This window comes from Chrysemys picta, chromosome 4, assembly GCF_011386835.1.
Source record: "Chrysemys picta bellii isolate R12L10 chromosome 4, ASM1138683v2, whole genome shotgun sequence".
NCBI classification, from domain to species: domain Eukaryota; kingdom Metazoa; phylum Chordata; order Testudines; family Emydidae; genus Chrysemys; species Chrysemys picta.
In genome coordinates, this window is record NC_088794.1 from 135,709,733 (window position 1) to 135,726,358 (window position 16,626).

Here is a 16,626-nt window from a genome sequence, read left to right on the forward strand (position 1 = left end):
GACCTACCAAGCAATACTAAATACCTTGGATAGAGTTCTACAGCTTCTTAAATTAAAATACAAAATTGTTCTAAGAAAATTAAGTTAAAAATCTTGAGAGGCTTTGGGTGTATTCTAAAGTTGTGCAATAAATGTAAAGTAAGAGCAGTGCTGCAGGAAAAGGACATTTAGGTATGTTTCTATTGGGTTGACTAGAGCATTTGAATACAAAATAAATGCATGCCATTTAAATATTTCACGTTAGTTTTGTACTGCCGCAGAGAGTGAAAATGCTTATTCCAGTGCATTTGTCTGGCTGTCTGCACTGCAGTAGGTTAAAACTGGTTAAGTATGCTGTATGTTTTTTAAGTTATTCTATTACTTGAAAACTACATCTCCTGTTATGAATTATTTTGTTGCTCTCTCAATTAGGATCTAATTGAATAATCCACACATTATATACAAAAGACATTTTTAGGCTTTTCATAGCTATTATAGGGAAATCTTTAAACTCTGGTAAGTGCAAAGCCATAGATGTGCTGACTAGTTTACTTGAATGCTGTTTAAAATGTTTTAATCCTGATAGAGATATTTGTTGACCTGGGATTAATGTAAATGGACTAACTCAAACAATTGTTTTAGAATCCATGAAACAGGAAGAATTAAGACAATAAACATTTCTATCTGATAGGACCCCCCCTCTCCCCACCCCCAATTACTCTGTACTTTCTGAATAATCAGTTTGAAATAGAGAAGTCTGCATCATCTTCAAATATTATTGAAAATGAGGTTTTTACTGAACTAAATATGAAAATGAATAATACAGTTGCTAACGTAAGCCTGTGATATTTTGACCTACTGTGCAAATCAATTTGTTTCATGCTGCCTGTAAATTTTAATATGGTGTGAGATATTGTATTGCAAATACATAACTATTATAAAAGTTGTCAAAGGAGATGGAGGGTTATTATTTGGGGGAAAAAAAACTTGGGCTTTGGTCACCTGGAAAAGTTGAGACAATTCTCATTTGTCAGGTAAGCCTGTCAGTTTGATATTAAAATGATCAACAATGATAGTTACAGTGTTAAGATTTAAATTGTAATATCTGGATGTCAGAGTTCATACTGTTGAAATGAATGGGGTAATCCTCATTTTTCAGGGCTACTGTTTCAGGCTTCATGCAGACTTGTATGCTGAAGTTTTGTGTCAGTCTCCCACTAATGCTAGCTACGGCGGAAGTGCAACTATAAACTGCCTGCTGGAGTTCTTGCCACCAGGTTTTTTTAATCCTGTTCACTAGCACTCCAGCTATTGCTGACATTGGTGGCACTTCACTGAAGGTAGAGAAGTTATGGGAGATCTTATTTCAGAAAAAAATGGAGTGTAGAGAAAAATCAACAGGACATCATTGCATTGGCTTACACTCAGTTCAGAGCTAGAAACTGTTTTCTTTCAAACAGAAGTTTGGATTCTAGAGCAAATTCCATGGCCATGGAATTGCAGAATACACAAGACCCTGGTTATATACAGTAGTATAGGAATTGGAGAATAATTAAATGTACATATTTAGAAAAATTCTATTATACCTCCCTCACTTACAGAATGACTAGTCATTAGCAAAACAACATAATTACTGACCAAATGACTGTGTCTAACACAATGCAAATTAGAAAAAAATAGAATATTTCTTCTTTGCGAGACTGAAAGATATCCTAAAACTTATTGGAATATATTCATGCAAATGACTTTTTGGAAGCTGTATTGAGAAGTTTATTTAACAAACATCAGTTTCTCTAATGCATTGTAATCTTAGCCTGTAAAATTTCAGTTTAACTTTGAATTTTGATTGAGTGCACAAAAGCATCTTTTAAAATTTGCTATAGATGGAAAATGTCTAAACTACTTGATTTTTGTGAAAATGGTTGAAAATTAGATGCCCACTTGATACCTTATTTGCCATGTCAGCCAAGAGCAGTCCTAGTGTATACTAGGGTTACCATTCGTCCGGATTTACCCGGACATGTCCTCCTTTTGTGTGCTAAAAATAGCGTCCGGGGGGGAATTTGTAAAGCACTCACAATGTCCGGGATTTCCCCCTCCCCCGGCTGGGAGGACTGCAGGAAAGTCCCGGGGTGGACTCTGGAGCAGCTTCCTCCTCCCACCCCCCCCTCCCTGCATTCTGAGCCGGCCGGCAGCTCCTCCTCCTGCAGCCCGCTCCGGCAACCCTGTGCAGGGCCAGGGACCGGGTTTTGTGTTTTGCAGGGGAGCTCAGCCATGTGTCTGGCTGGCACAGAGCCCAACACCCTGTTCTGAGCAGCAGGGTAAGGGGGGGCAGGAGAAGGGACAGGGAGGTTCTGGAGGGGGCAGTCAAGAAACGGGGGGAGGGCTTTTGGAGGGGAGTGGAGAAAGTTTTGGGCAGTCAGGGTACAGGTAGGGGGTAGGGTCCTGGGGGGCAGTTGGGGGGGGGGTCTTAGGAAGGGGCAGTTAGGGGACAAGGAACAGGGAGTCTTAGGTAGGGGGTGGGGTTCTGGAGGGCAGTTAGGAGCAGGGGTCCCAGGAGGGGGCAGTCAGGGGACAAGGAGCGGGGGGTAGGGGGCTGGGAGTTCTGGGGGGGAGCTGTCAGGGGGCAGGAGTGGGGAGAGGGATCAGAGCAGTCAGGGGACAGGGAGCAGAGGGGTTTAGATGGGTTGGGAGTTCTGGGGGGGCTGTCAGGGGGCAGGAGTGTGGAGAGGGATTGGAGCAGTCAGGGGACAGGGAGCAGAGGGGTTTAGATGGGTTGGGAGTTCTGGGGGGGGGCTGTCAGGGGGTGGGGAGTGGTTGGATGGGGCGTGGGAGTCCCAGGGGTCTGTCTGGGGGTGGGGGGGTGGATAAGGGTTGGGGCAGTCAGGGGACAAGAGGCAAGGAGGCTTAGATAGGGAGTGGAGTCCCGGGGGGCAGTTAGGGGCAGGGGTCCCAGGAGGGGGCAGTCAGGGGACAAGGAACGGGGGGAGGGTTGGGGGTTCTGGGGGGGCGGGAAGTGGGAGGGGCAGGGGCGGGGCTAGGGCGGGGCTCCTCCCGTCCTCTTTTTTGCTTGTTGAAATATGGTAACCCTAGTGTATACCTAACGTAAACGGGGCCCTCTTCCACTCTCAACCAAAAAATCGGATTTATAATGAAAATAATGACTGAATCTTAATTATAGAAAAGTCTGAACAGTGTAAACTGCTGAAGTAAAAGAATATGGTCTGATATTGAAATTAGAAAGAAAACAGTTGTGAAAGATCATTTTAAGATCATGCTTCTTTAAAATCTAATACAATAAATGGGGAATGTTTTAATGTATGGTACCTTCATTTCCAGGTCCTGGGGAAGGATCACCCAGATGTTGCCAAACAGTTAAACAACCTAGCCTTACTGTGTCAGAATCAGGGTAAATATGAAGAGGTGGAGTACTACTATCAAAGGGCACTTGAGATCTACCAAACTAAACTAGGACTGGATGACCCAAATGTAGCAAAAACAAAGAATAATCTGGTAAGTTTGTAACATGAAGTAAAAATAGGAAAATGTAAGCTTTGTTTTTTCTGATGGGCTAAAATAATTACTCCTGGGTGCAGAATGCATATCCTCCGCAGATTTCTTGGCTCCCCTGCAGAAATATGGGGGAACAAAGAAATCTGAGGAACACACACCCTTTCCCCAGCAGCCCTGGCGCATCTGCTGAGAGCAGTCAGCAGCAGAGAAATCGCTCGGGGGGGGGAGTGGGGGGGGGAAGGAAAGGAGGCTGGGCGTGCGTATGTCCCTGGAGAGATGTTAAGGGGGTAGGGCTCGGCGCGTGCCTGCGTACAGACGAGTGTCAGGGCCTGTCTACACTAGCACTTTACAGTGCTGCAACTTTCTCGCTCAGGGGTGTGAAAAAACACCCCCGAGTGAAGCAAGTTTCAGCGCTGTAAAGTGCCAGTGTAGAAAGTGTACTAGCGCCGTGGCTACCAGCGCAGGTAGCTACGCGTCCCTTGTGAAGGTGGGATTTTTTAGAGCACTGAGAGAGCTCTCTCCCAGCATTATGCTGCGACTACACAAGCCACCTTAAAGCGCTGCTTTGGCAGTGCTTTAACGTTGCCAGTGTAGACTAGCCCTAAGGAGGCAGGCTGCTAATGTTCCCATCGTTAGTTAATTGTTCCCACTCTTAGTCAATGAAGACTTCTTTACCTTGCCAGAGTGGTGTAAAGGAGCCTTATTGTAAATAACAGTAACTAAATCCTCAGCTAGGAAGGTCTATGGGCTTTCTCACTTTTTTTCTGTGCCAGAGAAGCACAATGGGGTTAGATTACAACTCAGGATCTATTTTACTTTTCCATGTTTAAAAAAAAAAAAAAAAAAAAAGAGAGCAGGACCATGATTAGCAAAACTGTATGACTTTTTTATGTGTGAATGTCTGAGCAATTTAAAGCGACATTCTACTTTACAGAACACCAAAATAAAAGTAATGTAATTTAAATGAAAATCCAGGATGAGTGGAATGCAGGGTATTGGTTACCAAGTATTTGTAACTTAACTTTCTTGTGTTTAGGAAATGCTGAACAGTTTTATTGTGGTATTTTTTCTGTATTGTAGTTTAAATAAATTACCAAAATAAATGAAATTGGTGTGATTATGTTGTTGCATATTTTATTTGTCAAAATAATGCAGAATTTTACATTTTTGGCTCAGAATTTCCCCAGGAAAAAATAATGGTTTTTTTAGTCAACAAGCATGTAATTATAGATACATTCTGTCTTTAAAAGATAAATCAAAACTTTTCCTATGCTGATACCTTTATATTATTTTTTTAGGCATCCTGCTATCTGAAACAGGGAAAATTTAAGCAAGCAGAAACTTTATACAAAGAGATTCTTACTCGTGCACATGAAAAGGAATTTGGCTCTGTAGATGGTAAGGAACTTGATGTTCAACTGAAAAGTAGGATTTCTTTTTTATACTTCTCAAAATAAATCTGTTTAAGACTAATTGATATTATACTTAAAGTTGTGAGTATTTAAGGGAGATTAAAAGGAATGACATTTTAGACTTTATTGAAACATACAGCAAAATCCATCCTAAGGAGGAAAGACTTTAATTACTGCATTAAAATTAATCCAAAACAAGGATTTTTTCCAAATGAGTGAGACTTAGCAAGTCTACATAACAGACTACTTTTCTATCTAACCTACTTTAGGATGTTCTATAGAACCCCAAACTCTAGTGTCTAAGAGCTAGTATATACACGGGACTATGTTTGTCGTCTTCTAGTCAGTGACTGTAATAATTCAGTATAGGATTTTAGATTACTTGGTAAAAATAATGGTCAACTGTTTGAGCTCATCTGCCAAAACAATTAAAGAATGCAGAAAAACTTATCCTCTTCTTAAATTGGGCAGACTGTAAATTTAACAGCTAGATGTCAGCAGTCTATTTGTACATTGTTTGAGTATAACATGTTTCTTAAACTACTAATTGTAATGCAGTATTTTCATTTCCTTGCAATAAGACAGTTACTTTTGCAGCATTCAGTAGCTGTCACAATAAAAGAAATAAATGTGTGTATTCTAGCAAACGACTAAGCTCTTGTCAGTATGTACTTCCACCAACTTGGTTGGATCAAAGTCTTTTAGAAATAGGGCTCTGTCAGCAATTTTGTAATGCTGACTTCTAGGTATCTTTTCTCTTCTAAAGCCAGTTAAAGGCAGACACACGTGTTTTGTTAATCTGCTTAGTCTTTCTGTGATGTGTCAAAAATGCTAATTGTGCTGCCAGAACCATTATTTTTGTTGGTCTTCAGCTTTCTTCAACCTGAATATTAATGTCTACTTCTTTCACTGCTATTATAAAATATTAATTTTATATTTTCACCAGATGAAAATAAACCCATCTGGATGCATGCTGAGGAGAGAGAAGAATGCAAAGTAAGGACATGATTGAATAATTGTTTTCAGAATTTCTGTTGTTAGTTACAGATAAATTTTTAACATGCTGTTTTCAATTTAGGGAAAGCAAAAAGATGGCTCGTCCTTTGGAGAGTATGGTGGTTGGTACAAAGCTTGCAAAGTTGATAGGTAGGTATATTATTTAAAGCATTTTAACTACAGAAAATACAGTACTCAGAAATGTCAGTTTTAAAATCCTACTTAAAAATCAAATCCTTTCATCTGTGTTACTAATATTAAAACTGATATCTAAGAAATCCAAGGCCATGTTTGCTGGCCACAGCAGAGAAGGTGGCTTCGGGGATCTGATTGTGACTTGGTTCTGAGGCCTTTTTTATCCCAACTGAGGCAAATTCCAGTGGCTAGTAACAGCACCCAAAAGACCATCTGTCAGTTGGAGATGAGTAGAATGCAGCAAACTCTGGACATGCCTTTTTCCCCAGTTTCAACATACCCCTTATTCCAGGAATTACAGAGGTGGGGTGATATAGGAGCTTACTATGCCAGCTCTATGCCTGCTGGGAACTCCCACATGCTGTGCATCTGATCAGTCTCTGTGCCACTGCATATTAATAGTATAGACAGAACAGAGGGGAGTAGAGCAGGCCACATAATCTGGCCCCCTACCTACATTAACTCCTTATTCTGTTCTCTGTTTTGCATTTCATTATTAGTCTCGTTTAAGTCATTTACTTTTTGATTCTCATGCTCTACACAGTGCTGCAATGTTTGAATTGCAAAATCTTGTGAGAAATGGCTTTGTTTGACTTTAAACATTTTCATTTAAATTTGAAGAAACAAACACTTTTTTCTTTGTATTATGCTTGATAAAAAATTTTCTGTGTCAAATTTAAATTTTGAGCCAAAACTATTGTACTGTGTGTGTATTATATATAATATCAAAATCTTCTGCACAAAGTAGTTGACACTGTTAAGAGTGAGAATTATTTCTGTGTTCATCTTAGCATTTAGTTGGGGGATGTAGTAATACAAATAAGACTTTTAAAACTTAGTAAAACTATTGCTGGATCTAGTAAACTTATCTGTTCAGTCAAATATGCAATGGATATGCAGGGGAACGGGTAACTGAACTATTGAGGAGCATGCATCAGGAATTTTGTAGTGTCATAAATGTCTCCTTGCTCCTACCTCTCTCTTGTTCTAAACACTGTGTGGCACAGAAGTAGTCAGGCTATCTTATTGCTTCAGGGTCTCTGCTCAAATGCTGCTGGAACAAAACCTCAGCAAGGGTCTTGACTGGTTTAAGACTTATAATTAACAATTGTGGTATATTGTTGAATCAGTTTGTTTTTTTTTTCTTGTTGGGGTTGGGAGAGACAATTCTCAAAGAAATTCATAATGGAATTTGAAATCTTTCCCCTCAACATCACTGGCTTAAATCTGAATGAGGTATGTAGCAACTGAAAGTAGCTCCCAGCTAGAGGCCGAGGAGGAATTTTTGATCTCAAGTGCCTAATCCATATTACAACACCCATCATTGATACGGTCACTAATTGACATATTTTCTGACCATTTCACTGGTGGCAAAAGTTTGACTGTATTTTGGAGACTGAACTACACTCTTACCACTAGAGGTCAGGTCTGAGGCACCCAGGAAGCTAGCACTGCTGTTGTTCATGTCACATGGCTCCAGAGCATAGTAGTTGTATTAGTTTTCAGGGCTATTAAGCAATCACTTTTTGTGAGTCATAAATGCATTTGAAAGATATTTTTAATGTCTCACATATTTAATGCTAGTATAATATTTTAAAAGATAATTATCGGATAATATTGATTATACTGATGGTATCTAAGCTTTTATCTCATGTTTCTGAGTTTTCATGTGTATGTAAATTTAAGAATAATTTCAATTTATATTTTTTTAATAGTCCAACAGTAACAACTACCTTAAAGAATCTTGGAGCACTTTACAAACGTCAAGGCAAGTTTGAAGCTGCTGAAACATTAGAAGAGGCAGCAGTGAGATCTCGTAAGCAGGCAAGTATGAAAATTCCCCTTTGTTCTTAGTAATGCTATTTGTTGTTTGTTTTTATCAACATTTTGACTTCCAATTGATGTATATTGTGCACATATGATGTTTTAGCTGTTCAGTAGCTGGCAGTTTTTTAGAGATGTATTGCTGTATATATTTGCTAATTTACTATTTATTATGTTAACAAAAAACACCCTTAGTTTTAGTTTAAATTAAAAATATATAGGCGCCATGTTAATCCTTAGTAAACTGGGTAATTGCTAGGTTGATGATACCAGGAACTGGTGGAATACTAAGTGTTCTGAGGTGCCATTGTGGGGGCAGGAGAACAGCAACTGGTAGGTGTGCAGTGCAGGAATGGCACAGCCGAGTGGGGACACTTCCTGGCCTGGGTTGGCAGCATGCATGTGCATGGCATAATTGAGGGTGAATCCTGTGGAGGGCATGAGGGAGGACAGAAGCAGCAGGCTCAGACAGCAGTTTTCAGCAGGAACAGTGTGAGGAGTTGCACAGTAGAAGTTGGGAGTTGAATCTTAGGGGGTAAGGTTGGACCATGTGGGGACCATAGCTAGAGAAGCATTTCTGGGGAGGGAGACCATGTTAGGGAGAGGATCAAGAGAGGAGCCTTGTTTGGTGAACACTCTCTCCAATACTTCTGTGTGTTGATATGAGGTCTCTTCAATCTCTTGAGGAGGAACTTTTGTAACTCTCTTAATGTAGACAAGACCTGGGGCTGGTGTCTACAATGAATATTTTTGGAAATTCTCAAATCCTAAAACCTGTCAAATGACCACCTCACCTTTCCATGTGGGGGAAAAGTTTTTTTTGTTTTTTGTTTTCCTTGAAGAAGAAGGAAAGCTGCATGTATGTTTGTGTTTTAATATGGGTATAAATGTAAATGTATACATGTATGAAAAAATAATGTAGACCATACTTGCAGAATGGGGGATTCTATCAGCAAAAGATTTGGGGGTCATGGTGGATAATCAGTTGAACACAAACTCTTGAAATTCTGTTTTTAATAATTTAGTAATTTTGGTGGTAATCGAAAAGTAAGGAATATTCTTCTTGTAAAATGATGTTTTCGTGTGGACACTTTGTAATTCAAACTACAAGTAAACTAGTTCAGAACAAAAAGTTGTAGTCAAAATATGGCAGGCAATATCTTACAGATAAAGTACCTCTTTCTTTTTTAAATACACCGATTTGTAGCTGAGATGTTTCAAAACCTATTAGTTCCTGATCCTGCAATATTTTTTGTTGCTGTAGAAGCAGACTGCCAGGAATAGAGTTACTGACAAACTTTATACCCCAAAATGTGCTGATGACATCAACATTGATTGTTTTGACACACAAGGAAGTATCCAATCCATTCCTCCATGACAAACAGAAGGAAAACCTGAGTGTTTACCAAGTAGAAAAGGACAAAACCAGTAAGCTTGAAGGAAAATATTAGAGAAAAAAAATCTTGATATATCCCCTTTTAATATAAATATGTGAAAATGCTCCTGTATAAGGTCTTTATATATCTTTAATCCAAGTGAGATTTTAAAGTAAAATAGCAGTTCTTCGAGCAATGTCCCTGTGGGTGCTCCACTTAAGGTGCACTTGTGCCCTGCGCCTTTGATTGGAGATTTTTGGTAGCAATGCCTGTTCAGCCCTCACATGCACCCCATACGTTCTCATGCATCATGCTGAGGCTATATGGCACTAAACTGAGAGCGGTTAGCCTGTATCTTCTCAACCACCGTTTGCTTGAGATGGAGTCTGCAATGAGTGCCTATTCTCTGTTTAGCATTTAAATACAGTTCTGTTGCATCTTATGTGCATTTAACATGCGCGATTTCAACTTTACGCGGTCGGCAAAAACAAAAAAGAGAAAAACAGTTTTAATACTATACCTGAACTCAATGGGGTTTTGGCTATACGCGGTTTTTGCTTTACGCGCTAACTGCGGAACGGAACCCCCGTGTAAAATGAGACAGACCTGTAGATAGTTTTATAGTTATTTACCTTTTAATGTTTCCTTTCTTTTCTTTCCCTTTTGCCCTTAAAATTTTAAAATTAATAAAAAAAATCCTTTTATTCTTGGATATAGTTAGATATTCGTTTAGTACTTCCCCTTCTTGGGATTGTGCCGCATTATTTTTTCTATGGTATTGTTAGTTCCCCAGGATTTGAGAGCTGTCTCTTCTGCTGTGAGGCTATTCCAATCAGTGACAGGCTTTCCCAGTGCCTCCAGTGTTTGGGGATACCCATATTCCTAGTAAGTGCAAGATCTGCACATCCCTCAAGGGTAAATCCCCAAAAATAGGGAAGCCAAATTTAAATGTCTGATGATGGACAAAGGCTTACGTCCAGCTTCAGATCCAGGGGCGGAGGATCCCACTGTACATAGAGCTCCCAGTACTGCTATTGCTCTGTCCACATCAAGATCTCGTCACCATAAACCCTGAGAGAGGTAGACAGTACTGTGGCACTAAGAACTTCTGTTGCACCAAAGTCCTCATCTGCATCTTCCTCTAAACAGAAGGAGGTAGGGAGTAAATTTGCAAGAGGATCTCTGTCACTGACACAAGAGGACTATGGAGAACTCAGGTCCCAAGAGGAGTTCCATGTAGGCTCTGAGTGATGCTGGTACTGCAAAGGCAAAGGAAAAAAAACTCAATCTAAGGCAGACTCGGTACCAAGTTTGGGTACTCAGACCCTAACTGGCAGAGATATGGGTGAAAAGACTTATAAGCCCGTCCAGGAGCAACGCTCAGTACCAGTATTGAGGAAGTCAGCTGTACCAAGGATGGCTAGACCTCAGACGGTACTGAGGGAATTGTAACTGACGCGCTACTGGGTGCCCAGCAAGTGGTGTAAGCTACATCAGTACTGAAGCCACCCTTCACCAAGTCTCTCCTGGGCCAATCTTTACCATCAGTAACACAGGTGTTCAGGTACCTGTCACATTCCAGGTTGCAGTCCATACCACTTGCCTTGAAACCTTGGGTGCCTCACAATGCTTTGCTGTGGTAGCTACCAAACAGGGACACTCAAACAGACAAACAGCATGCAGGTCAAACCCTGAGTGTCTGTGTACAGTTGCAGTCCTGATCCAGCAACTCTGACCACAGCAGCTTTTCAGCAACACACCAGCAACTCTCTGGCTTCCAGGAGCCTTGGTTACTTCTTGCTGCGTGACCCCAACACACTCCTAGTCCTGAATTTCCTAAAATGTGCATTCGAGCCCTCTTTTGGACAGTTCAGATATTATAGGTCTATTGGCCCTGTAAGGGGTCAATATTCAATAGTTGCCCAAACATTTCAGTTTAAACACAACACTGGATTAGTTTTGATTAAAAAATAAAACAAGTTTATTTAACTTCCAAGAGAGAGATTTGAAATGAGTACAAGTATAAGGCATTAAAGTCAGAAAGGGTTACAAGAGAAATAAAGATAACTAGCTTTCTAGTATCTAAAACTTAAATTAGACTTCGTTCAAGGTAAAATCCTTACCACATGTTTCCAGCAACATTGCTGACCAAATTCTCAGGTCAGGATACTGCCCCCCTCCCCGAAGTCAAAGGACTGGTTTCTTAGTTGTCTTAAATGGGTGAGAAAGAAGAGAGAACCTGTGGTGGTTTTACCCCTCACTTTTATAGTCCAGTCACCCTTTAAAACACATTTTCCTGAGGGTCACTCCTAAATAAAGTTCCTTTCTGTTGTGAGGACAGAGACATGGAATCTCGTGGGGAAAGAGGTTCCATATTGTTCCTTGCTAAAATGTAGATCCATCTGTTCTTGCCCCTGACAGGTGATTGTCAATCAACTTTGATGACTCCTGGCTAGAGGTGTTAGCTTGTCCTTTGTCTTTGAGGAACAGGTTTACCCTCTTCCCAGACTTGTCTGGTAAACATGTCAGTCATGTTTCCAGCTTCTGTTCACATAATATTGCTACACACATTTTACCATATTATTGACCAGTGAGTTATTAGTTTTCAAATGATACTGCACAAGGCATATTTTGTACAAAGATTACTACAATAGTGGGTAGTATGTGGGAGTGAACTCTTCAGATTCTCACATCTCAGTGCAAAGTTCCCCTGTCTATTCTAAAACACATCACTATCCCTCCTACACTGATGTTTTACAAGAGGATAGACCTTAAAAGGACACCCCCATGACAAGAACACAGATGCCTCCACCTATATCTTTGGACCCCGCCAGTGGCCTTGCTGGGATCCATGGTCATTCTATTGCCAGCAATTCGCAATGGGGTCTTCACACCACTGGAGGGAACAGAGAAGGACCGATTTTCCTCAGCCCCCTGTACCACCACCCATGGCAGAGGAAGAGGAGGCGCAAGAAGCAAGGACAGACAAGGAGATGACACCTCATATGAATATTTCCTCCTCTTCACCTGATGAAGCTGTGATATTTCCATCACCTTCTATGGGAGATAACTTCAGACTGATGAAGCAAATTGCTGACAGGCTTCAGATTCCCTTAGACAGATTTCAAGAGCCCCATAAACTCCTAGATCTCTTACACACTTCATCATCCATGAGAATTGCCATTCCAGTGAATGAAGCTCTTATGGAGCTCACTAAGACTATTTGACAAACCCCAACTTCGACACTGTCTACCTGCAAGAGATAAAAAGTATTAGGTTCCTGCCTGGGAATCAGAGTTTCTATTATCTCACACAGCTCCAAACTCTCTAGTAGTAGAGGCCATTGATGAAGAGGTGAGCTACGTAGCTCTAAGTCCATCCCATACAACAAGGACCATAAGAGACTCTATGTTTTTGGCTGCTGAATCTATGCTTCAGCCACGATTCAGTTCTGAATAATGAACCATCAGTCACTCATGGCCAAGTATGACTACTTACATTACAACACGTGTAATTCCTTTATTGAGCGTCTGTGAGAGGAACATCGTAGCCAGTTTAAAGCCACCATTCAAGAGGGTCAGCTGCTAATGAAGACATCGCTCCAGGCCTCCTTAGATGCAACATATACTGCAGCACAGTCTATATTAGCTGCAGTGGTCATGAGAAGAGTGTCTTGGCTGCAGATGTTGGGCTTTCCGACAGAGGTTCAAAGTACTGTTGAAGACCTCCCATTTGATGGTCGTAAGCCCTTTGCAGGCTCGATGGATACCTTTTAAAGGACTTGAGAGTCACGCTGAGATCCTTTGGAATCTATACTCATGTAAATAAGAGGAAATACAGTAGATCTCAGGTGACACAAAGAGTACACCCAGCCCTGTATTCAACATGCCGTAGACCTTCTGAACCCCTGGTCAAGAGACCTAGGTACTCAAAAAAAGAAATCCCTATCAGCTACATCTACGTTCTCCTAGCCATCCATGTCCTCAAAGTGACAATTTGGACGGCTTGGTCTCAATCATCCAGTTGACAGGACTATACAACTACAACATCCTATCCACCTCCCTCATTTTGGAAGCTGCCTTTCCTATTTTCAGGATGTGTGGGAGCATATAACTTTAGACAAAAGGGTTTTGGAAGCCATAACTTCTGGTTACACTATCCATTTCCAGGCTATCCCTCCTCCCATCCCCTTCCCTCTTCAGGGACCTCTCTCATGATCAGTTACTAGAACAAAAAGTGACCTCACTTCTAAGTTTAGGAGCAATAGAACCAGTTACTGTGCAGTATAGAGGAATGGGATTCTCCTTAAAATACTTTGATATCCAAAAAGAAGGGAGGGTGGAGACTGATTTTAGACCTCAGGTCACTAAATGGATACATAAAACAGCAAAAATTCAGGAGGGTGACATTGGCAGTAATAATTCCATTGTTAGAATTAGATTGGTTTGTGACCCTCGACCTACAAGACCCACATTTTCATGTCACTATTCACTCATCACACAATGTTTTTTCATTTCCTAATCAACAGCAAACACTACCAATACAGTGCACTTCCTTTTGGACTATCTTTGGCACCAAGGGTGGTGTTAATTATTCTCGTAATAGTAGCCGCCCTCCTAGACGATAGGATCTGCCTTTTAATAAGCCAATCAGGAGGCGCTGGAGTCAATAAAGATCATGTGTTCTCTGTTTCATAGTCTGGGCCTTCAAATCAGACAGTCTATTTTGACTCCATGACAGTGTCTATATTTCATAGGGCTTTTCTGGATTCATTGACAGAGTATACTTACCCTCCAGTGGATTTCTCGCACTAGCTGACCTCCTCTCAAGGATTCAGGGCAGTACTCAAGTTGCAGTAAGAGATTGCCCTCAACTGCTGGTACACATGCTCATATGTGTCTTTGTAGTGCACTATGCCAGGTTACATCTCCAAGGTCTACAGGAATGGTTTACAAACCCAGCAAACATAATATAGGCATAATATTGTCTGTTCCCCAACGGATTCCACACTTACTCAATTGGGGGAAGGATCCAACCAACACTTGCACAGGTGTTCCTTCTGTTCATTCAGATCTCCCCCTACCATGGCGATAATATCAGGTGCTTTGCTTTTGGGTTGGGGAGGCACATCTGGGATCTCAGAAGAGGTGGGGCATATGGTCACTGTAAAAGCAGCTTCTCCACATATTCTTTTTGGAATTGTGAGTGGTCAAAAATGCGTGCATAAATTTTCTACCTCTAATCAGATTGAAGTCAGTAAAGATAATGATAGACAACGTGGCATGTGTAATGAAGACCATTGACCAGGGAAATAACCCACTTCCTTCCCTGATGAACCACAGGATGCACCCCACCCATGTACTTATTCGCTACACTGATACTGACTTGGACTCTTTATACATTCCCTGGGTGGCGTACCCAAACCCACTTATCCACTGATGCTTTAAAAACTTCCACACCCCAATCTGGGTCTATGCTGGTTATGTGATATGTATGTATCTCGTGATCCTTGTAACTGATACCTGTAATCCCAAATAACTCAAGCCGGACCCCAGATGTACAGTACCTTCCCTCTTAACTTGTGTATATTTAATTTTAAACATTAACTTTAATAAAAAATTTAAATCTGTTCTTATCAACTGTCAGGGAGGAGCACCATTCCCCATCTCTCTGTGCCAAAGCAATAAAACTCTGGAATTTTTGCACAACCAACTGCATAGTCATCTCTGCTTCTTACTTCCCAGGTATTCAAAACACCATGGCAGACTATCTCAGCAGATGTTTTTCTTATTTATGAATGGGAACTAGACTCCAGAGTCCCTCACATGATATTCTCAGTTAGGGGTTCCCGGAGGCAGATCTGTTTGCCACAGCAGCCAATTGAAAATACATCATGTATTGCTCCAGAGGGGGTCTTGATCCTGTATTGCTAGGAGATGCATTTGTCATAGCATGGACAAAAGGACTTCTCTGTGTGTATCCAATGCTGATGTTATTGAAGGTTCTGAACAAGATCAGACCAGGGTTATAATCATAGAATATCAGGGTTGGAAGGGACCTCAGGAGGTCATCTAGTCCAATCTAGTCAAAGCAGGACTAATTCCCAACTAAATCATCCCAGCCAGGGCTTTGTCAAGCCTGACCTCAAAAACCTTCTAAGGAAGAAGATTCCACCACCTCCCTAGGTAACGCATTCCAGTGCTTCACCGCCCTCCTAGTGAAAATGTTTTTCCTAATATACAACCTAAACCTCCCCCACGGCAACTTGAGACCATTACTACTTGTTCGGTCATCTGGTACCACTGAGAACAGTCTAGATCCATCCTCTTTGAAACCCCCTTTCAGGTAGTTGAAAGCAGCTATCAAATCCCCCCTCATTCTTCTCTTCTGCAGACCAAACAATCCCAGTTCCTTCAGCCTCTCCTCATAAGTCATGGGCTCCAGCCCCCTAATCATTTTTGTTGCCCTCCGCTGGACTCTTTCCAATTTTCCCACATCCTTTTTGTAGTGTGGGGCCCAAAACTGGACACAGTACTCCAGATGAGGCCTCACCAATGTCGAATAGAGGGGAATGATCATGTCCCTCGATCTGCTAGCAATGCCCCTACTTATACAGCCCAAAATGCCATTAGCCTTCTTGGCAACAAGGGTACACTGTTGACTCATATCCAGCTTCTCGTCCACTGTAACCCCTAGGTCCTTTTCTGCAGAACTGCTGCCTAGCTATTCGGTCCCTAGTCTGTAGCCGTGCATGGGATTCTTCCATCCTAAGTGCAGGACTCTGCACTTGTCCTTGTTGAACCTCATCAGGTTTATTTTGGCACAGTCCTCTAATTTGTCTAGGTCCCTCTCTATCCTACCCTCCAGCTTATCTACCACTCCTCCCAGTTTAGTGTCATCTGCAAACTTGCTGAGAGTGCAGTCCACGCATCCTCCAGATCATTAATGAAGATACTGAACAAAACCGGCCCCAGGACCGACCCTTGGGGCATGCTGCTTGATACCGGCTGCCAACTAGACATGGAGCCATTAATCACTACCCCTTGAGCCCGACGATCTAGCCAGCTTTCTATCCACCTTATAGTCCATTCATCCAGACCATACTTCTTTAACTTGGCGGCAAGAATACTGTGGGAGACCGTATCAAAAGCTTTGTTAAAGTTAAGGAATAACACATCCACTGCTTTCCCCTCATCCACAGACCCAGTTATTTCCTCATAGAAGGTAATTAGGTTAGTCAGTCATGACTTGCCCTTGGTGAATCCATCCACTTTCCTCTAAGTGCTTCAGAATTGATTCCTTGAGGACCTGCTCCATGATTTTTCCAGGGA

At 41.4% G+C, this 16,626-nt stretch overlaps 1 protein-coding gene across 11 annotated transcripts in view; it reads left to right on the forward strand.

Annotated features, from left to right (window-relative positions):
* Positions 1–16,626, forward strand: part of KLC1 (kinesin light chain 1) — a 127,042-nt gene that overhangs the window by 46,060 nt on the left and 64,356 nt on the right. For all 11 annotated transcript variants that reach the window (XM_005285834.4, XM_005285831.5, XM_005285828.4 and 8 more), the window contains exons 8-12: positions 3,319–3,492; positions 4,791–4,890; positions 5,851–5,900; positions 5,983–6,050; positions 7,811–7,919. In XM_005285834.4, the coding sequence (XP_005285891.1) occupies positions 3,319–3,492; positions 4,791–4,890; positions 5,851–5,900; positions 5,983–6,050; positions 7,811–7,919 (501 nt within the window). The remainder of the gene's footprint in view (positions 1–3,318; positions 3,493–4,790; positions 4,891–5,850; positions 5,901–5,982; positions 6,051–7,810; positions 7,920–16,626) is intronic.